The 21,976-nt window shown below is 47.2% G+C and overlaps 1 protein-coding gene across 1 annotated transcript in view; it reads right to left on the bottom strand.

Annotated features, from left to right (window-relative positions):
• Window positions 1-287: 287 nt before the first annotated feature.
• LOC118379718 (uncharacterized) overlaps window positions 288-21,976 on the bottom strand; it is a 39,305-nt gene continuing 17,616 nt past the window's right edge. Inside the window, exons 4-10 of the mRNA XM_052486942.1 lie at window positions 20,902-21,395; window positions 20,412-20,527; window positions 18,126-18,256; window positions 17,760-17,920; window positions 13,327-13,409; window positions 13,101-13,160; window positions 288-2,234 (exon numbers count right to left, since the gene is read on the bottom strand). Coding sequence (XP_052342902.1) covers window positions 1,393-2,234; window positions 13,101-13,160; window positions 13,327-13,409; window positions 17,760-17,920; window positions 18,126-18,256; window positions 20,412-20,527; window positions 20,902-21,395 — 1,887 coding nt within the window. The 3' untranslated portion in view covers window positions 288-1,392. The remainder of the gene's footprint in view (window positions 2,235-13,100; window positions 13,161-13,326; window positions 13,410-17,759; window positions 17,921-18,125; window positions 18,257-20,411; window positions 20,528-20,901; window positions 21,396-21,976) is intronic.

Raw genomic sequence — 21,976 nt, 5'->3', positions numbered from 1 at the left:
AGTCTCCCCGCTGTAGGAGCAGTCTGCCCGCTGTAGGAGCAGTCTGCCCGCTGTAGGAGCAGTCTCCCCGCTGTAGGAGCAGTCTCCCGCGGTAGGAGCAGTCTCCCCGCGGTAGGAGCAGTCTCCCCGCGGTAGGAGCAGTCTCTCCGCGGTAGGAGCAGTCTCCCCGCTGTAGGAGCAGTCTCCCCGCTGTAGGAGCAGTCTCCCCGCTGTAGGAGCAGTCTCCCCGCTGTAGGAGCAGTCTCCCCGCTGTAGGAGCAGTCTCCCCGCTGTAGGAGTGAAACAGTGAGTTCCAATACAATGGGTTTGTCAAGTCATGTGCTGAAACAAATGTTCCTTTATCCACTAGTTCCTGCCCCAAGGTTGTGAGAAAACAGTGACTGTGTCGATCACGACGAAACAAAATTCTCCCTCCAATCCAGCATCGAGTTTGTCCGGGTTAGTTTTCTTTTTTGGGGGCCCATCCAATACCCCCTGTCTGGGTCTGTTTGTTCTTCATATCCTACCAGAACCTAGCACCAGTCACCCGAATAAATGGAGCAAGAAATAAATGATGATTGGCGTTATGACAAGATGGAGTTAGTTCTTTAGTTTGAAGCACTGAAAAGGAGTGAGAACTCGGACTTGAAAGCCTATCAGAAAGCAGAGCACCTCTCTCCCTTCCAGGGCAGCCTATTAGTAAGCAGAGCACCTCTCTCCCTTCCAGGGCAGCCTATTAGTAAGCAGAGCACCTCTCTCCCTTCCAGGGCAGCCTATTAGTAAGCAGAGCACCTCTCTCCCTTCCAGGGCAGCCTATTAGTAAGCAGAGCACCTCTCTCCCTTCCAGGGCAGCCTATTAGTAAGCAGAGCACCTCTCTCCCTTCCAGGGCAGCCTATTAGTAAGCAGAGCACCTCTCTCCCTTCCAGGGTAGCCTATTAGAAAGCAGAGCCCCTCTCTCCCTCCAGGGCAGCCTATTAGTAAGCAGAGCACCTCTCTCCCTTCCAGGGCAGCCTATCAGAAAGCAGAGCACCTCTCTCCCTTCCAGGGCAGCCTATTAGTAAGCAGAGCACCTCTCTCCCTTCCAGGGCAGCCTATTAGAAAGCAGAGCCCCTCTCTCCCTCCAGGGCAGCCTATTAGTAAGCAGAGCACCTCTCTCCCTTCCAGGGCAGCCTATCAGAAAGCAGAGCACCTCTCTCCCTCCAGGGCAGCCTATTAGAAAGCAGAGCACCACTCTCCCTTCCAGGGCAGCCTATCAGAAAGCAGAGCACCTCTCTCCCTTCCAGGGCAGCCTATTAGAAAGCAGAGCACCACTCTCCCTTCCAGGGCAGCCTATTAGAAAGCAGAGCACCACTCTCCCTTCCAGGGCAGCCTATTAGAAAGCAGAGCACCACTCTCCCTTCCAGGGCAGCCTATCAGAAAGCAGAACACCTGTCTCCCTTCTCCATAGAGGTCTTCCTAGCTCCCACGTTGAACTTGAACTTCGACTGGTCAGCGATCATCTGGTTGATTTCATTCTGTTTGTAGGAGGACAGTTTCTGACCGATCCATGCTACCTTCGTCTCTTCCTGGTTACCATGGATACACCTCAGACAGGCTCTGCCAATCAGGTAGGCCACCTCGGCCAGGTTGAGGAGAACACACACCCCCGACACGGAGAGCATGAACACGGTGAAGATGGTTTTCTCCGTGGGTCGTGACACGAAGCAGTCCACAGTGTTGGGGCAGGGGTACGAGTCACACTTGACCAGACGGAACATCTTGAAGTCTGGGTAGATCAAGTAGAATATATAAAGGAAGCCGACTTCCAGAACGATCCTAAACAGCACACTGATCATGTAGGTCCACCAGAGGGCGCCTGTGATCGCAAACTTCTGGTTCTTGAGTTGTTCCAGCTCCTTAGGGGAACCGCGCCCGGACTTCTTCAGGATCTTCTTGTTGATGTGTCTGCGATGGGCTACATGCATGGCCACCAGGAGAGCAGGCGTGGACACCAGGATGAGCTGCAAGGCCCACAGGCGGATGTGTGAGATGGGAAAGAACTGGTCATAGCAGACGGAGTTGCAGCCGGGCTGCTGAGTGTTGCAGGTGAAGCCAGACTTCTCGTCGCCCCAGACCGACTCGGCCGCCACCACGAGGACCAGGATTCTGAAGATGAAGATGACAGACAGCCAGATGCGGCCGATGCCGGTGGAATGCCTGTTTACGCCGCTGATTACGGCGTAAAAGGACCCCCAGTTCATTTTCGATTCCAGGTCTGGAGAGGAGAAACAAGAAGGGATATATAGTTCAGACTGTTTAATGTTGACGTTTCAGCTCTGAAAGCTTTTCTCAAGCCCAGTCTGGAAAGGAGAAATGTCAAGCTGATGATCACACTCAGGAGACTAACTTTTCCTTAAAAGAATATAGGACTTAGGAAACAATGCATCTCACTGGGGCGGCAGGGTAGCCTAGTGGTTAGAGTGGAGAGGTGGCAGGGTAGCCTAGTGGTTAGAGTGGCAGGGTAGCCTAGTGGTTACAGTGGAGGGGTGGCAGGGTAGCCTAGTGGTTAGAGTGGAGGGGTGGCAGGGTAGCCTAGTGGTTAGAGTGGAGGGGTGGCAGGGTAGCCTAGTGGTTAGAGTGGAGAGGTGGCAGGTAGCCTAGTGGTTAGAGTGGAGGGGTGGCAGGGTAGCCTAGTGGTTAGAGTGGAGGGGTGGCAGGGTAGCCTAGTGGTTAGAGTGGAGGGGTGGCAGGGTAGCCTAGTGGTTAGAGTGTTGGACTAGTAACCGAAAGGTTGCAAGTTCAAATCCCCGAGCTGACAAATCTGTCGTTCTACCCCTGAACAGGCAGTTAACCTACTGTTCCTAGCCATTGAAAATAAGAATTTGTTAAATAAAAAGGTAAATTAAATACAAGCTGACGTTCGATCACACTGGGAAAGGTGGTCATTCTCTATAAGAACGACCATGTCAAGGAAACATGTAATGAAGGAATTAGGGGACATCAAGGTACATCGCGTTGGTAACACATGTTGATTTGATTTGATTTAACATATTGATATAGTCATTGAAACTGTACAATCTCTGAGTCAATCCTTAATAAAGGCAATCAATCAAACCTGTAGTGAGGAAGAGGAAGAGTGAGGAACATTAAATAACCCCACAGGTGTACTGTTTGTATCCAACCAACAACCAATCTGAAATGCTTGAGCTCAAATAACTAAAAACACCAGACACACCGGACAGAAAAACATTCTCAAACCGTACTAATGTGGACTAAAACAGAACCTTCCTCCTATATAGTCAACAACCCCCAACAAAACACACCCTCATCTGCACCTAGAAAAGTGCACTACTTTCAACCAGGACCCATTGAATAGGGTGTGATTTAGAAAGCAGCCCCAGTATTCCCTGAGCTGTTGGTCCTACCAGTCTCCGCCGGCAGCGGCGGCAGCACCAGGTCCTTAAACCACCACCGTCAGGTGTAGCCTGGCCATGGAGCTGGTCGGGTCACAGCAACGGCAAACAAGACTCAGCCAATCCCTGGCCTGCGCTTTAAGAACCTCGGGCGATGGCCTAACACGGGCGTAACGTCACGCCACGTAACGCTCTGATAGCCAATAGCGAAACGATAACGGAGACATGTGATCCATTCAACAAGTATTAATACCGACTGACCGTCACCTGACCTTCAGACAGACGGACAAACGGACACGGCTACACCAGACAGACCAGCCAAGATATATTCTCCAAGCAACGACTCTAAACATCCATCTCACTAGAAGAATCTTACAACTAACTTCAGACAGACACTGTCTAAGACCTCTACTGTAACTGAAGAAATATATAGCCAATCTCAAAACAGTCTTTAAACTATACCAATCATAAAATACACCCAGATCAAACCAAGAGAAGTTATTGTATTCGAGTGAACAGATGTTTCATATCAGTAACTACTGTCTTTCTGCAGAACCATTCTAGAATCTAGTCTGGAATTCTAGAATTCTCAGAGAACTCCAGAACACCTCAGACAGTCAGAATCTCTTTCCTTTTCCTCAGGAATCTCAACACATCATCATCCAAAAGGTTAATAAAGAGAATCAGAGATATTATGGATTTTACCTTCAGCTGTGGTGGTACACAAAATGTGTACAAAGAAGGGTTAAATTAAATGTGTTTATTTTATCATCGAATCAGAAGGCTCTTGGCTTGTGAACACGATGGGTTGGTAAAATGCTAATCATTCCCGCGACACTAGCCACTACCCTGCACCGTAGCAGAGCCCCAGCGCAGCACAGCGGTCATATGGTCTTATATAAACTATTACCATACAATGCTGCCCTTTATCAGAGCCCCAACAAGACTCTGTGTTATTCTGATAAAACGCCCTGGTTTCTGCCTACCCCCAGCGGAACATGCAGTAGAAAGAATCTGTGTGGACACAAAAGACCTGAGCTCCATGCCACATTATTTATGGTGCTGGGAGGGGAGGGCAGAGGGCTTCTGACCCGAACCCCTGAGCTCCATGCCACATTATTTATGGTGCTGGGAGGGGAGGGCAGAGGGCTTCTGACCTGAACCCCTGAGCTCCATGCCACATTATTTATGGTGCTGGGAGGGGAGGGCAGAGGGCTTCTGACCCGAACCACTGAGCGAGAGAGCAGGGGAAAAAGGCGGGCAGTGGGCAAAATGAGATGTTTGCAAAATCATTCAAGAAACTATGAATCAAACAGTTCCAGAAGTGGACAGTCAATGTCTTTGTGCTATATACTGGGTGTTTATTTAGGGATTAGATGGTTCTGATTGGCTTGTTCCACTGATCTATCCAGTAGATGGTTCTGATTGGCTTGTTCCCCTGAGCTATCCATTAGATGGTTCTGATTGGCTTGTTCCCCTGAGCTATCCATTAGATGGTTCTGATTGGCTTGTTCCCCTGAGCTATCCATTAGATGGTTCTGATTGGCTTGTTCCCCTGAGCTATCCATTAGATGGTTCTGATTGGCTTGTTCCCCTGAGCTATCCATTAGATGGTTCTGATTGGCTTGTTCCCCTGAGCTATCCATTAGATGGTTCTGATTGGCTTGTTCCCCTGAGCTATCCATTAGATGGTTCTGATTGGCTTGTTCCCCTGAGCTATCCATTAGATGGTTCTGATTGGCTCGTTCCACTGATCTATCCAGTAGATGGTTCTGATTGGCTTGTTCCACTGATCTATCCAGTAGATGGTTCTGATTGGCTTGTTCCCCTGATCTATCCAGTAGATGGTTCTGATTGGCTTGTTCCCCTGATCTATCCATTAGATGGTTCTGATTGGCTCGTTCCACTGATCTATCCAGTAGATGGTTCTGATTGGCTTGTTCCACTGATCTATCCAGTAGATGGTTCTGATTGGCTTGTTCCCCTGATCTATCCAGTAGATGGTTCTGATTGGCTTGTTCCCCTGATCTATCCATTAAATGGTTCTGATTGGCTTGTTCCCCTGATCTATCCAGTAGATGGTTCTGATTGGCTTGTTCCCCTGATCTATCCAGTAGATGGTTCTGATTGGCTTGTTCCCCTGAGCTATCCATTAGATGGTTCTGATTGGCTTGTTCCACTGATCTATCCAGTAGATGGTTCTGATTGGCTTGTTCCCCTGATCTATCCATTAAATGGTTCTGATTGGCTTGTTCCCCTGATCTATCCATTAGATGGTTCTGATTGGCTTGTTCCCCTGATCTATCCATTAAATGGTTCTGATTGGCTTGTTCCCCTGATCTATCCATTAAATGTTTCTGATTGGCTTGTTCCCCTGATCTATCCATTAAATGGTTCTGATTGGCTTGTTCCCCTGATCTATCCATTAAATGTTTCTGATTGGCTTGTTCCCCTGATCTATCCATTAAATGGTTCTGATTGGCTTGTTCCCCTGATCCACCACAGAAAAGCTCCAGGCAAAATGCTAGCGTGTTCCCTATACAGTGAAGTACGTTTGAGCAGAGCCCATTAGGGAATAGGGCACCATTTTAGACTCATCCATATATCCTCAACATGACGGCTGCAGAGACAAACGGAAAAGGCTATACGGACACTCCTGACCTGCAAACCAACATTTCATTTCAGAATTGGTTCAAATTAGAGAGAAGGTAATGGCTCGACTTGGACTGAAATCGGAGCCGGTACCGTTTTATATTTAGGTGCAGGAGATCCACAACACTGTTGAGCTGATATTCTCTAAGTGGAACAGGAGCTCAAGCAGTACAACATTTGAGGTGCTGGTACTCAGCTCGATTTTTGGTTAGTTGTTTTACAGGTCAGGAGTGTACTATTCCCGAGACAAAAAGATTAAAACAGTTGACCTCACTCCTGCGTTGCCCTCCGTCATGGCACCATCAGCTCATCTGAAAGAGTTGATTCAGCGCAGATGCCCCCTGACCAAAATAGACTTTATGGAAACAAATATTTACAGTTAAGGGAAAGCTAGCCTGGTCCCAGATCTGTGTGTGATCTAGTACTCCATTGCAGTCATTGTCAAGCCAATTGGCATAACAAGGAGTTGGCCTAACGGCAGAAACAGACCAGGGAGTTGGCCTGACGGCAGAAACAGACCAAGGAGTTGGCCTGACGGCAGAAACAGACCAAGGAGTTGATCTGACGGCAGAAACAGACCAAGGAGTTGGCCTGACGGCAGAAACAGACCAAGGAGTTGACCTAACGGCAGAAACAGACCAAGGAGTTGACCTAACGGCAGAAACAGACCAGGGAGTTGGCCTGACGGCAGAAACAGACCAAGGAGTTGGCCTAACGGCAGAAACAGACCAGGGAGTTGGCCTGATGGCAGAAACAGACCAAGGAGTTGACCTAACGGCAGAAACAGACCAAGGATTTGGCCTGATGGCAGAAACAGACCAAGGAGTTGGCCTAACGGCAGAAACAGACCAAGGAGTTGACCTGACGGCTGAGCCAGACTGGCACTCAGGCTACAGAAACAACACCTGTTTGTCCTGTGATATCAGATGACCTAGAATCAGTTCACTGTACCATTATTCTACATCTCGATGCCCAGGGCTGTTCCTGCATCAGTTGTGATAAAGAGGTGAGAGGGGGGTGGGGTCACGTTCATCCTGTTGTTGGTTAATACAAGTTATGGAGACTTGAGAGAATACAACAGAGTAATGAGTTGTGATTGCTTGAGAAACGCGTTTTGAACAATATGGTACATTTGAATTGTTCTGTCAAATACAAAAATGAAGACCAGTGAGAGATCCTGTAATGAATAAACCATTTATTATTCAACACACAGACACACATATCAAATATGTAAATGGTCAGAAAAGTAGCTAATAATAATAATAATAATAATATGACAGAAGGCAAAAACATTGCAAACTTAGTGAAGGAAAAATAACACGCCACAGCATCATTTAAAGTCATAAAAGGAAAGTTCACAGTGAGGAACTGTTGTCAAATACACAGAATGGATCATCCTCCTACATAGACAGGATTATAAGGGCTGACTAAATAAAGACAGCCGGTCTGCTGGCTGACTAAATAAAGACAGCCGGTGTGCTGGCTGACTAAATAAAGACAGCCGGTGTGCTGGCTGACTAAATAAAGACAGCCGGTGTGCTGGCTGACTAAATAAAGACAGCCGGTCTGCTGGCTGACTAAATAAAGACAGCCGGTCTGCTGGCTGACTAAATAAAGACAGCCGGTCTGCTGGCTGACTAAATAAAGACAGCCGGTCTGCTGGCTGACTAAATAAAGACAGCCGGTCTTGCTGGCTGACTAAATAAAGACAGCCGGTCTGTTGGCTGACTGAATAAAGACAGCCGGTGTGCTGGCTGACTAAATAAAGACAGCCGGTGTGCTGGCTGACTAAATAAAGACAGCCGGTGTGCTGGCTGACTAAATAAAGACAGCCGGTGTGCTGGCTGACTAAATAAAGACAGCCCGTGTGCTGGCTGACTAAATAAAGACAGCCGGTGTGCTGGCTGACTAAATAAAGACAGCCGGTGTGCTGGCTGACTAAATAAAGACAGCCGGTGTGCTGGCTGACTAAATAAAGACAGCCGGTGTGCTGGCTGACTAAATAAAGACAGCCGGTGTGCTGGCTGACTAAATAAAGACAGCCGGTGTGCTGGCTGACTAAATAAAGACAGCCGGTGTGCTGGCTGACTAATGACAGTTGGTCTGTTGGCTGACTAAATAAAGACAGTTGGTCTGTTGGCTGACTAAATAAAGACAGTTGGTCTGTTGGCTGACTAAATAAAGACAGCCGGTCTGCTGGCTGACTAAATAAAGACAGCCGGTCTGCTGGCTGACTAAATAAAGACAGCCGGTCTGCTGGCTGAAAGACAGTTGGTCTGTTGGCTGACTAAATAAAGACAGTTGGTCTGTTGGCTGACTAAATAAAGACAGCCGGTCTGCTGGCTGACTAAATAAAGACAGCCGGTCTGCTGGCTGACTAAATAAAGACAGCCGGTCTGCTGGCTGACTAAATAAAGACAGCCGGTCTGCTGGCTGACTAAATAAAGACAGCCGGTCTGTTGGCTGACTGTCTGCTGGCTGACTAAATAAAGACAGCCGGTGTGCTGGCTGACTAAATAAAGACAGCCGGTGTGCTGGCTGACTAAATAAAGACAGCCCGTGTGCTGGCTGACTAAATAAAGACAGCCCGTGTGCTGGCTGACTAAATAAAGACAGCCCGTGTGCTGGCTGACTAAATAAAGACAGCCGGTGTGCTGGCTGACTAAATAAAGACAGCCGGTGTGCTGGCTGACTAAATAAAGACAGCCGGTGTGCTGGCTGACTAAATAAAGACAGCCGGTGTGCTGGCTGACTAAATAAAGACAGCCGGTGTGCTGGCTGACTAAATAAAGACAGCCGGTGTGCTGGCTGACTAAATAAAGACAGCCGGTGTGCTGGCTGACTAAATAAAGACAGCCGGTCTGCTGGCTGACTAAATAAAGACAGCCGGTCTGCTGGCTGACTAAATAAAGACAGCCGGTCTGCTGGCTGACTAAATAAAGACAGCCGGTCTGCTGGCTGACTAAATAAAGACAGCCGGTGTGCTGGCTGACTAAATAAAGACAGCCGGTGTGCTGGCTGACTAAATAAAGACAGTTGGTCTGTTGGCTGACTAAATAAAGACAGTTGGTCTGTTGGCTGACTAAATAAAGACAGTTGGTCTGTTGGCTGACTAAATAAAGACAGCCGGTCTGCTGGCTGACTAAATAAAGACAGCCGGTGTGCTGGCTGACTAAATAAAGACAGCCGGTCTGCTGGCTGACTAAATAAAGACAGTTGGTCTGTTGGCTGACTAAATAAAGACAGTTGGTCTGTTGGCTGACTAAATAAAGACAGTTGGTCTGTTGGCTGACTAAATAAAGACAGCCGGTCTGCTGGCTGACTAAATAAAGACAGCCGGTCTGCTGGCTGACTAAATAAAGACAGCCGGTCTGCTGGCTGACTAAATAAAGACAGCCGGTCTGCTGGCTGACTAATGACAGTTGGTCTGCTGGCTGAAAGTTGGTCTGCTGGCTGACAGTTGGTCTGCTGGCTGACTGACAGTTGGTCTGCTGGCTGACTAAATAAAGACAGCCGGTCTGCTGGCTGACTAAATAAAGACAGCCGGTCTGCTGGCTGACTAAATAAAGACAGCCGGTCTGCTGGCTGACTAAATAAAGACAGCCGGTCTGCTGGCTGACTAAATAAAGACAGCCGGTCTGACAGTTGGTCTGCTGGCTGACTAAACAAAGACAGCCGGTCTGCTGGCTGACTAAACAAAGACAGCCGGTCTGCTGGCTGACTAAATAAAGACAGCCGGTCTGCTGGCTGACTAAATAAAGACAGCCGGTCTGCTGGCTGACTAAATAAAGACAGCCGGTCTGCTGGCTGACTAATGACAGTTGGTCTGCTGGCTGACTAATGACAGTTGGTCTGCTGGCTGACTAATGACAGTTGGTCTGCTGGCTGACTAATGACAGTTGGTCTGCTGGCTGACTAAATAAAGACAGCCGGTCTGCTGGCTGACTAAACAAAGACAGCCGGTCTGCTGGCTGACTAAACAAAGACAGCCGGTCTGCTGGCTGACTAAACAAAGACAGCCGGTCTGCTGGCTGACTAAATAAAGACAGCCGGTCTGCTGGCTGACTAATGACAGTTGGTCTGCTGGCTGACTAAACAAAGACAGCCGGTCTGCTGGCTGACTAAACAAAGACAGCCGGTCTGCTGGCTGACTAAACAAAGACAGCCGGTCTGCTGGCTGACTAAACAAAGACAGCCGGTCTGCTGGCTGACTAAACAAAGACAGCCGGTCTGCTGGCTGACTAAACAAAGACAGCCGGTCTGCTGGCTGACTAAACAAAGACAGCCGGTCTGCTGGCTGACTAAATAAAGACAGCCGGTCTGCTGGCTGACTAAACAAAGACAGCCAGTCTGCTGGCTGACTAAACAAAGACAGCCGGTCTGCTGGCTGACTAAACAAAGACAGCCGGTCTGCTGGCTGACTAAATAAAGACAGCCGGTCTGCTGGCTGGCTGACTAATGACAGTTGGTCTGTTGGCTGACTAATGACAGTTGGTCTGTTGGCTGACTAATGACAGTTGGTCTGTTGGCTGACTAATGACAGTTGGTCTGTTGGCTGACTAATGACAGTTGGTCTGTTGGCTGACTAATGACAGTTGGTCTGTTGGCTGACTAATGACAGTTGGTCTGTTGGCTGACTAATGACAGTTGGTCTGTTAAGCTGACTAATGACAGTTGGTCTGTTGAGCTGACTAATGACAGTTGGTCTGTTAAGCTGACTAATGACAGTTGGTCTGTTAAGCTGACTAATGACAGTTGGTCTGTTGAGCTGACTAATGACAGTTGGTCTGTTAAGCTGACTAATGACAGTTGGTCTGTTGGCTGACTAATGACAGTTGGTCTGTTGGCTGACTAATGACAGTTGGTCTGTTGGCTGACTAAATAAAGACAGCCGACGGTCACCCATGACACCCATAGTGCACCCTGGGAAGGAACATTTCAAAGGCCCACCTTTTGGCATCATCTTGGTGATGTGGAGAAATGCATTTTCACAACAATTTCCTGCAATTCTATACAAATTTCACCAAGGAGCGGAGAGAAATGCTTACAGTTTTAAAAGGAATTTCATGCAATGCATTTCTCCATTGGTAATGTGTTATTTTGCTCAAATATAAACAATATCAATAATGCTAAATTGTTCTTGTAATTTTTGTAATTTTATATTTCTCCCCGAATGTCCAGCGTGAGTGGTAGGTGGTAGTTCTCAGAGAATATATTATGAACAGCTCCATTATCTACATTACTTCATCTGGTTTTATGAACAGTTACCATTATCTACATTACATGTTGGGGCGGCAGGGTAGCCTAGTGGTTAGAGTGTTGGACTAGTAACCGGAAGGTTGCAAGTTCAAACCCAGAGCTGTCGTTCTGTCCCTGAACCGACAGTTAACCCACTGTTCCCAGGCCGTCATTAACTGACTTGCCTGGTTAAATAAAGGTAAAATAAATAAAAAATAAAATAATCTTCATCTGGTTTTAGTTTGTCCTTCACGAAAATGTATTTAAACATGAAAATATACAATACCAGTCAAAGGTTTGGACACAATTACTCATTCAAGGGTTTTTCTTTATTTTACTACTTTTGTAGAATAATAGTGAAGACATCAAAACTATGAAATAACACATATGGAATCATGTAGTAACCAAAAAAAAGTGTTAAACAAATCTAAATATATAGTTTAAATTTGAGATACTTCAAAGTAGACACCCTTTGGCATTCTCTCAACCAGATTGTGTAACCTTCATTTAACTAGGCAAGTCCGTTAAGAACAGATTCTTATTTACAATGACGGCCTAGGAACAGTGGGTGCTGGGCTAATTGTGTGGCTGTCCTATGGGACTCCCAATCACGGCCGGATGTGATACAGCCTGGATTCGAACCAAGGACTGTAGTGAGGCATCTTGCATTGAGATGCTGTGTCTTAAGACTGCTGAGCCACTCAGGAGCCCTAGACAATGAGGTAGTCACCTGGAAGGCATTTCAATTAACAGGTGTGCCTCGTTAAAAGTTAATTTGCGTTTGAGCCAATCAGTTGTGTTGTGATAAGGTAGGGGTGGTACACAGAAGATAGCCCTTTTTGGTAAAAGACCAAGTCCATATTATGGCAAGAACAGCTCTCTTCAAGTGCAGTCGCAAAAAACATCAAGCGCTATGATGGAACTGACTCATGAGGACCGCCACAGGAAAGGAAGACCCAGAGTTACCTCTGCTGCAGAGGATAGGTTCATTAGAGAGTTACCAGCCTCAGAGATTTTTGGTTCCAACCGCCGTGTCCTTGTGAGACGCAGAGTAGGTGAACGGATGATCTCTACATGTGTGGTTCCCACCGTGAAGCATGGAGGAGGAGGTGTGATGGTGTGGAGGTGCTTTGCTGGTGACACTGTCAGTGATTTATTTAGAAGTCAAGGCACACTTAACCAGCATGGCTACCACAGCATTCTGCAGTGATACGCCATCCCATCTGGTTTGGGCTTAGTGGGACTATCATTTGTTATTCAACAGAACAATGACCCAACACACCTCCAGGTTGTGTACGGGCTATTTGACCAAGAAGGAGAGTGATGGAGTGCTGCATCAGATGACCTGGCCTCCACAGTTACCAGACTTCAACTCAGTTGAGATGGTTTGGGATGAGTTGGACCGTAGAGTGAAGGAAAAGCAGCCAACAAATGCTCAGCATATGTGGGAACTCCTTCAAGTATGTTGGAAAAGCATTCTAGGTGTAGCTGGTTGAGAGAATGCCAAGAGTGTGCAAAGCTGTCATCAAGGCAAAGGGTGGCTATTTGAAGAATCTCAAAAATATTTTGATTTGTTTAACACTTTTTTGGTTATTACATGATTCCATATGTGTTACTTTATAGTTTTGATGTCTTGACTATTATTCTACAATGTAGAAAATAGTCAGAAGTAAAAAAAGATGACACTGCCCGCCCAAAGGATTACAATGGCAGAACATTTTAGAACAAGCCTGGGCTTCCAATTCGGCCACATAGTGACAACCTGTATCAAGGTTGGTTAATGTGATGAGGCAGGTGGCTCATTATCAAGCCTGATTACTTCTTATTCTGGGTGTAACAGGAAATAAGGTACTTGTTCCAGGCAGACTGACATTTCTTGGTTCGCTCCTGCGCACTACCTACAACACAGACAGAGAGAGACAGAGAGAGGCAGACACATGAGACAGGCAGAGTGAGAGAGGGAGGACCACAATGAGAGTTGAGCTTCAAGACTATTGTATATAAGCTGCTGCCCTCTAGTGGAGAAGCTCAGAATGATCACCAGACAACAAAGAAGGCACCTACTTCTCTTGAATCCCAGGTTCCTCAGCTTGTCATGTTTCGCATGTCCATTCTGAGCCAGTCTCAGAGACAGAGAGGCTCCTCTCCTGAAACAGACAAAACATTTCATTACAGAATCACCCAGTGCTTAAACATTTCAGTTTATTTACCATGGGGGATAAACACATTTCAGTTTATTTACCATGTGAGATAAACACATTTCAGTTTATTTACCATGTGAGATAAACACATTTCAGTTTATTTACCATGGGAGATAAACACATTTCAGTTTATTTACCATGGGAGATAAACACATTTCAGTGTATTTACCATGGGAGATAAACACATTTCAGTTTATTTACCATGTGATATAAACACATTTCAGTTTATTTACCATGTGATATAAACACAGTGCATTCGGAAAGTATTCAGACCCCTTGACTTTTTCCACATTTCGTTACGTTACAGCCTTATTCTAAAATAGATTAAATCATTTCCCCCCCCTCATCAATCTACACACAAAACCTCATAATGACAAAGCAAAAACATGTTTTTAGAAAATGTTTGCAAATGTATATAAAAAAAAATGTAAAAACGGAAATATCACATTTACATAAGTATTCAGACCCTTTACTCAGTACTTTGTTGAAGCACCTTTTGGCAGCGATTACAGCCTCGAGTCTTCTTGGTTATGACGCTACAAGCTTGGCACTCCTGTATTTGGGGAGTTTCTCTCATTCTTCTCTGCAGATCTTCTCATGCTCTGTCAGGTTGGATGGAGAGCGTCGCTGCACAGCTATTTTCAGGTCTCTCCAGAGATGTTCGAGCGGGTTCAAGTCCGGGTTTTGGCTGGACCACTCAAGGACATTCAGAGGCATGTCCCAAAGCCACTCCTGTGTCGTCTTGAACAGGTTTTCATCAAGAATCTCCCTGTACTTTGCTCCGTTCATCTTTCCCTCGATCCTGACTAGTCTCCCAGTCCCTGCCTCTGAAAAACATCTCCAGAGCATGATGCTGCCACCACCACCATGCTTCACCATAGTGATGCTGCCACCACCACCATGCTTCACCATAGTGATGCTGCCACCACCATGCTTCACCATAGTGATGCTGCCACCACCATGCTTCACCATAGTGATGCTGCCACCACCATGCTTCACCATAGTGATGCTGCCACCACCATGCTTCACCATAGTGATGCTGCCACCACCATGCTTCACTGTCGGGATTGTGAAATGTTTCCTCCAGAGGTGACTCTTGGCATTCAGGCCAAAGAGTTCAATCTTGGTTTCATCAGACCAGATCATCTTGTTTCTCATGGTCAGAGTCCTTTAGGTGTCTTTTGGCAAACTCTAAGCAGGATGTCATGTGCCTCTGGAGCTCTGTCAGAGTGACCATTGGGTTCTTGGTCACTTTCCTGACCAAGGCCCTTCTACCCCGATTGCTCAGTTTGGCCCGATGGCCAGCTCTAGGAAGTCTTGGTGGTTCCAAACATCTTCCATTTAAAAATGATGGAGGTCACTGTGTTCTTGGGGACCTTCAATGCTGCAGAAATGTTTTGGTACCCTTCCCCAGATCTGTGCCTTGACACAATTCTGTCTCGGAGCTCTACGGACAATTCCTTCAAGCTCATGGCTTGGTTTTTACTCTGACATGCACTGTCACCCGTGGGATCTTATATAGACAGGTGTGTGACTTTCTAAATCTTGTCCAATCAATTGAATTTACCACAGGTGGACTCCAATCAAGATGTACAGTATAGTGCATTCTGATGCTCAGGTTGACTTTTACAATAAACTCACACCTCACGGCCCCCAGTTATAATAACCTCACGTCCCCCCAGTTATAATAACCTCACATCTCACGTCCCCCAGTTATAATAACCTCACCCAGTTACAATAACCTCATACCTCACGGCCCCCAGTTATAATAACCTCATACCTCACGGCCCCCAGTTAATAACCTCACGGCCCCCAGTTATAATAAACCTCATACCTCACGGCCCCCAGTTATAATAAACTCACGGCCCCCAGTTATAATAACCTCACAGCTCACGTCCCCCAGTTATAATAACCTCACACCCCCCAGTTATAATAACCTCACGGACCCCAGTTATAATAACCTCGCGGCCCCCAGTTATAATAACCTCACGCCCCCCAGTTATAATAACCTCACGCCCCCCAGTTATAATAACCTCACGCCCCCCAGTTATAATAACCTCACGCCCCCCAGTTATAATAACCTCACGCCCCCCAGTTATAATAACCTCACGCCCCCAGTTATAATAACCTCACGCCCCAGTTATAATAACCTCACGCCCCCCAGTTATAATAACCTCATACCTCGGCCCCCAGTTATAATAACCTCACGCCCCCAGTTATAATAACCTCACAGCCCCCTAGTTATAATAACCTCACGCCCCCCAGTTATAATAACCTCACGCCCCCCAGTTATAATAACCTCACAGACCCCAGTTATAATAACCTCACAGACCCCAGTTATAACCTCATACCTGACGTCCCCCAGTTATAATAACCTCATACCTGACGTCCCCCAGTTATAATAACCTCATACCTCACGGCCCCCAAATATAATAACCTCACAGCCCCCTAGTTATAATAACCTCACGCCCCTGAGTTATAATAACCTCACAGCCCCCTAGTTATAATAACCTCACGCCCCCCAGTTATAATAACCTCACGCCCCCAGTTATAATAACCTCACGTCCCCAGTTACAATAAACCTAACCTCACGGCCCCCAGTTATAATAACCCACGTTATAATAACCTCATATCTCACGGCCCCCCAGTTATAATAACCTCACGGCCCCCCAGTTATAATAACCTCACGTTATAATAACCTCATACCTCACGGCCCCCAGTTATAATAACCTCATACCTCATGGACCCCAGTTATAATAACCTCACAGCCCCCAAATATAATAACCTCACAGCCCCCTAGTTATAATAACCTCACGCCCTCAGTTATAATAACCTCACAGCCCCCAGTTATAATAACCTCACGCCCCCAGTTATAATAACCTCACGTCCCCCAGTTACAATAAACCTCATACCTCACGGCCCCCAGTTATAATAACCTCATACCTCACGTCCCCCCAGTTATAATAACCTCATATCTCACGGCCCCCCAGTTATAATAACCTCACGGCCCCCAGTTATAATAACCTCACGGCCCCCCAGTTATAATAACCTCACGGCCCCCCAGTTATAATAACCTCACGGCCCCCCAGTTATAATAACCTCATACCTCACTGCCCCCCAGTTATAATAACCTCACAGCCCCCAAATATAATAACCTCACAGCCCCCTAGTTATAATAACCTCACGCCCCTGAGTTATAATAACCTCACGCCCCTGAGTTATAATAACCTCACAGCCCCCTAGTTATAATAACCTCACGCCCCCAGTTACAATAAACCTCATACCTCACGGCCCCCAGTTATAATAACCTCATGGCCCCCCAGTTATAATAACCTCACGGCCCCCAGTTATAATAACCTCACGGCCCCCAGTTATAATAACCTCACGGCCCCCCAGTTATAATAACCTCACGGCCCCCCAGTTATAATAACCTCATACCTCACGGCCCCCCAGTTATAATAACCTCATACCTCACGGCCCCCCAGTTATAATAACCTCATACCTCACGGACCCCAGTTATAATAACCTCATACCTAATGGACCCCAGTTATAATAACCTCATACCTAATGGACCCCAGTTATAATAACCTCATACCTAATGGACCCCCAGTTATAATAACCTCATGGACCCCCAGTTATAATAACCTCACGGCCCCCCAGTTATAATAACCTCATACCTCATGGACCCCAGTTATAATAACCTCATACCTCATGGACCCCAGTTATAACCTCATACCTCATGGACCCCAGTTATAACCTCATACCTCATGGACCCCAGTTATAACCTCATACCTCATGGACCCCAGTTATAACCTCATACCTCATGGACCCCAGTTATAACCTCATACCTCATGGACCCCAGTTATAACCTCATACCTCATGGACCCCAGTTATAACCTCATACCTCATGGACCCCAGTTATAACCTCATACCTCATGGACCCCAGTTATAACCTCATACCTCATGGACCCCAGTTATAACCTCATACCTCATGGACCCCAGTTATAACCTCATACCTCATGGACCCCAGTTATAACCTCATACCTCATGGACCCCAGTTATAACCTCATACCTCATGGACCCCAGTTATAACCTCATACCTCATGGACCCCAGTTATAACCTCATACCTCATGGACCCCAGTTATAACCTCATACCTCATGGACCCCAGTTATAACCTCATACCTCATGGACCCCAGTTATAACCTCATACCTCATGGACCCCAGTTATAACCTCATACCTCATGGACCCCAGTTATAACCTCATACCTCATGGACCCCAGTTATAACCTCATACCTCATGGACCCCAGTTTTCCCTTCTCCATGAAGAGTTCCACCATGGGGTTGTGTCTCTCTCCCTGAGGGTAGAGCCGTGCGTACAGCGTCCTGTTGCCCACCATGTCTCTGAACCAATATACTGCCTGTTGGGTCCAGCCACACACGTCCACTGGGCGCACCTAGGATGAGACCAGTAACTTGGGGTCATATAATACAGGAGACAAGTAAAAAGATATGATCCTCTCAACTAAATAACTCATTTTTTAAACCTTTATTTATCCAGTCAAGTGATGTTATATACCGGTACGGTTATAGGGATAAATTGTGGTGTGGTTAAGTATTGGCCACAGTAGAACCTGACAACAACCAGGGTGAACCACTCACATTAGCCAGGGAGACCTGTATGGCCTGTAGAGGAAGTGATGTCATCTCAGCACTGAGTTCCTTGATGTTACATAGAGACAGACAAGAAGTGTCTCCGTAGTCCAGCCTCCTCACCTCCACCTCATTGATGTCTGACAGACAGAGGAGAAATATAGAAGTTTCCCTTACAGAGCGAGGAGTAGTACACTATATGACCAAAAGTATGTGGACAACTGCTCGTTTAACATCTCATTCCAAAATCATGGGCAATAACATGGAGTTGGTCCCGCCTTTGCTGCTATAACAGCCTCCACTCTTCTAGGAAGGCTTTCCACTAGATGTTGGAACATTGCTGCTATAACAGCCTCCACTCTTCTGGGAAGGCTTTCCACTAGATGTTGGAACATTGCTGCTATAACAGCCTCCACTCTTCTGGGAAGGCTTTCCACTAGATGTTGGAACATTGCTGCTATAACAGCCTCCACTATTCTGGGAAGGCTTTCCACTAGATGTTGGAACATTGCTGCTATAACAGCCTCCACTCTTCTGGGAAGGCTTTCCACTAGATGTTGGAACATTGCTGCGGGGACTTGCTTCCATTCAGCCACAAGAGCATTAGTGAGGTCGGTCACTGATGTTGGGGGTGATTAGGCCTGGCTCACAGTCAGCGTTCCAATTCATCCCAAAGGTGTTCGATGGGGTTGAGGTCAAGGCTCTGTGGAGGTCTGTCAAGTTCTTTCACACCGATCTCAACAAACCATTTCTGTACGAACCGGTCTTTGTGCACAGAGACATTGTCATACTAAAACAGTTTAGGGCTGTTACCACAAAGTTGGAAGCACAGAATCGTCTAGAATGTCATTGTATGCTGTAGCGTTAAGAATTCCCTTCACTATAAATAAGAGGCCTTCCCAGAATAGTGGAGGCTGTTATAGCAAGATTACTAACATTCCGCGGCGTCCCAGGGATTCTAAACATTCCGCAGCGTCCCAGGGATTATCAACATTCCGCAGCGTCCCAGGGATTATCAACATTCCGCAGCGTCCCAGGGATTATCAACATTCCGCAGCGTCCCAGGGATTATCAACATTCCGCAGCGTCCCAGGGATTATCAACATTCCGCAGCGTCCCAGGGATTATCAACATTCAAGGGATTATCAACATTCCGCAGCGTCCCAGGGATTATCAACATTCCGCAGCGTCCCAGGGATTATCAACATTCCGCAGCGTCCCAGGGATTATCAACATTCCGCAGCGTCCCAGGGATTATCAACATTCCGCAGCGTCCCAGGGATTATCAACATTCCGCAGCGTCCCAGGGATTATCAACATTCCGCAGCGTCCCAGGGATTATCAACATTCCGCAGCGTCCCAGGGATTATCAACATTCCGCAGCGTCCCAGGGATTATCAACATTCCGCAGCGTCCCAGGGATTATCAACATTCCGCAGCGTCCCAGGGATTATCAACATTCCGCAGCGTCCCAGGGATTATCAACATTCCGCAGCGTCCCAGGGATTATCAACATTCCGCAGCGTCCTAGGGATTATCAACATTCCGCAGCGTCCTAGGGATTATCAACATTCCGCAGCGTCCTAGGGATTATCAACATTCCGCAGCGTCCTAGGGATTATCAACATTCCGTAGCGTCCTAGGGATTATCAACATTCCGTAGCGTCCTAGGGATTATCAACATTCCGTAGCGTCCTAGGGATTATCAACATTCCGTAGCGTCCTAGGGATTATCAACATTCCGTAGCGTCCTAGGGATTATCAACATTCCGTAGCGTCCTAGGGATTATCAACATTCCGCAGCGTCCTAGGGATTATCAACATTCCGCAGCGTCCTAGGGATTATCAACATTCCGCAGCGTCCTAGGGATTATCAACATTCCGTAGCGTCCTAGGGATTATCAACATTCCGTAGCGTCCTAGGGATTATTAACATTCCGCAGCGTCCTAGGGATTATTAACATTCCGCAGCGTCCTAGGGATTATTAACATTCCGCAGCGTCCTAGGGATTATTAACATTCCGCAGCGTCCTAGGGATTATTAACATTCCGCAGCGTCCTAGGGATTATTAACATTCCATAGCGTCCTAGGGATTATCAACATTTACCTCATGTTTTACATTTACGTCAATTAGCAGACGCTCTTTCTAGAGCGATTTACAGACGCAATTAGAGTTCATCGCCTTGTTCAAGGGCACATCAGATTTTTCATCTTGTCGGCTCGGGGATACGAACGAGCAACCTTTTGGTTGCTGGCCCAACACTAACCTCCACTCATCATGAAACATATCTTACCTCCACTCATGCCACATATCTTGGCCACCTGTGCCCGACACCACCTCTCCTGTTGGGGGAACCAAGCCATGACGTAGGTCCCGATGTCTGGAGTACACTTCAGCTCTGCTAAACTACTGCAAGACAACCAGCCAACGACAGGGTTGAGAAAATGACTAAATGAAAAGAACTTGGGTCAAGTCCTGTTTTAGACTTGACCTCTGCTTAAAGGTAGTGCACTACATCAGGAATAGGCTTCCATTTAGGATGCACCCCGAGTGTGTCTACTATACGTCTCACACCAATCCAATGCTTCTTGAGAGGGAGTGGATAAGAGCACACTTTGAGGAGAAGGGTACTATGGAGTACAAATGTTATTAGCTCAATGTGGCACTATACGGGCCCTGGTGGAAAGTAGTGCACACTATATAGGGAGCCATTTGGGCCTTGGTGGAAAGTAGTGCACTATATAGGGAATAGGGTACCATCTTGGACACCCAATATAACTCACTCAGTGTTGAGGTCCTCCAGCTGGAGGGTGGCGTCGGCCTGTTGGATGTAGAAGTTCCCAGGATGCACCACGTGACTCACCACCACCGCCATCTCCTCAAACTTACGGATCTGGAACTCTGGAATGTTCAGACACTGGTTGCCTGGGGTAACCAAGGAACAACAGTTCTGGAATCTCTGGAGTTCTGGAGTCAGACTGATATTGTTGATATCTTCCTGAACCTCCCCCGTCACATGTCCCTCTTTGATCTGTAGGCTGTGGATGGATGGAGCTGGGGGTTGGAGGGTCTTACTAGAGATCTCTACACTCCGACACTGGAGACTAGCGGCAGACATCTTGTTCTCCGAGGTGGTGACGACGTCAGAGGAAGGACCGCTCCTTGTCGCCTCGGTAAAGACGTCTCCTATGTCCCAGAGCTCCGTCTTGGTGGCAATGATACAGCTGAAGATCAGAGAGCCTCCAGACTCCACACGCTTTACTGTGAACACCGGGGCCTGGGAGGGGAGGAGAGGGTAGGGGAGGAGAAGATAGGAGAGGTTAGGGGAAGAGAAGATAGGAGAGGGTAGGGGAAGAGAAGATAGGAGAGGGTAGGGGAAGAGAAGATAGGAGAGGGTAGGGTAGGAGATGGTAGGAGAAGATGGGAGAGGGTAGGGTAGGAGATGGTAGGAGAAGATGGGAGAGGGTAGGGTAGGAGATGGTAGGAGAAGATGGGAGATGGTAGGGTAGGAGAAGATGGGAGAGGGTAGGGTAGGATAGGAGATGGTAGGAGAAGATGGGAGATGGTAGGGTAGGAGAAGATGGTAGGGTAGGAAGATGGTAGGGTAGGAGAAGATGGTAGGGTAGGAGAGAAGATGGTAGGGTAGGAGAAGATGGTAGGGTAGGAGAAGATGGTAGGGTAGGAGAAGATGGGAGATGGTAGGGTAGGAGATGGTAGGAGAAGATGGGAGAGGGTAGGGTAGGAGATGGTAGGAGAAGATGGGAGATGGTAGGGTAGGAGAAGATGGGAGAGGGTAGGGTAGGATAGGAGATGGTAGGAGAAGATGGGAGATGGTAGGGTAGGAGAAGATGGGAGAGG

This window comes from Oncorhynchus keta, chromosome 30 (genome assembly GCF_023373465.1).
Source record: "Oncorhynchus keta strain PuntledgeMale-10-30-2019 chromosome 30, Oket_V2, whole genome shotgun sequence".
Classification (NCBI taxonomy): domain Eukaryota; kingdom Metazoa; phylum Chordata; class Actinopteri; order Salmoniformes; family Salmonidae; genus Oncorhynchus; species Oncorhynchus keta.
This window is presented reverse-complemented; position numbering and strand designations above follow the sequence as displayed.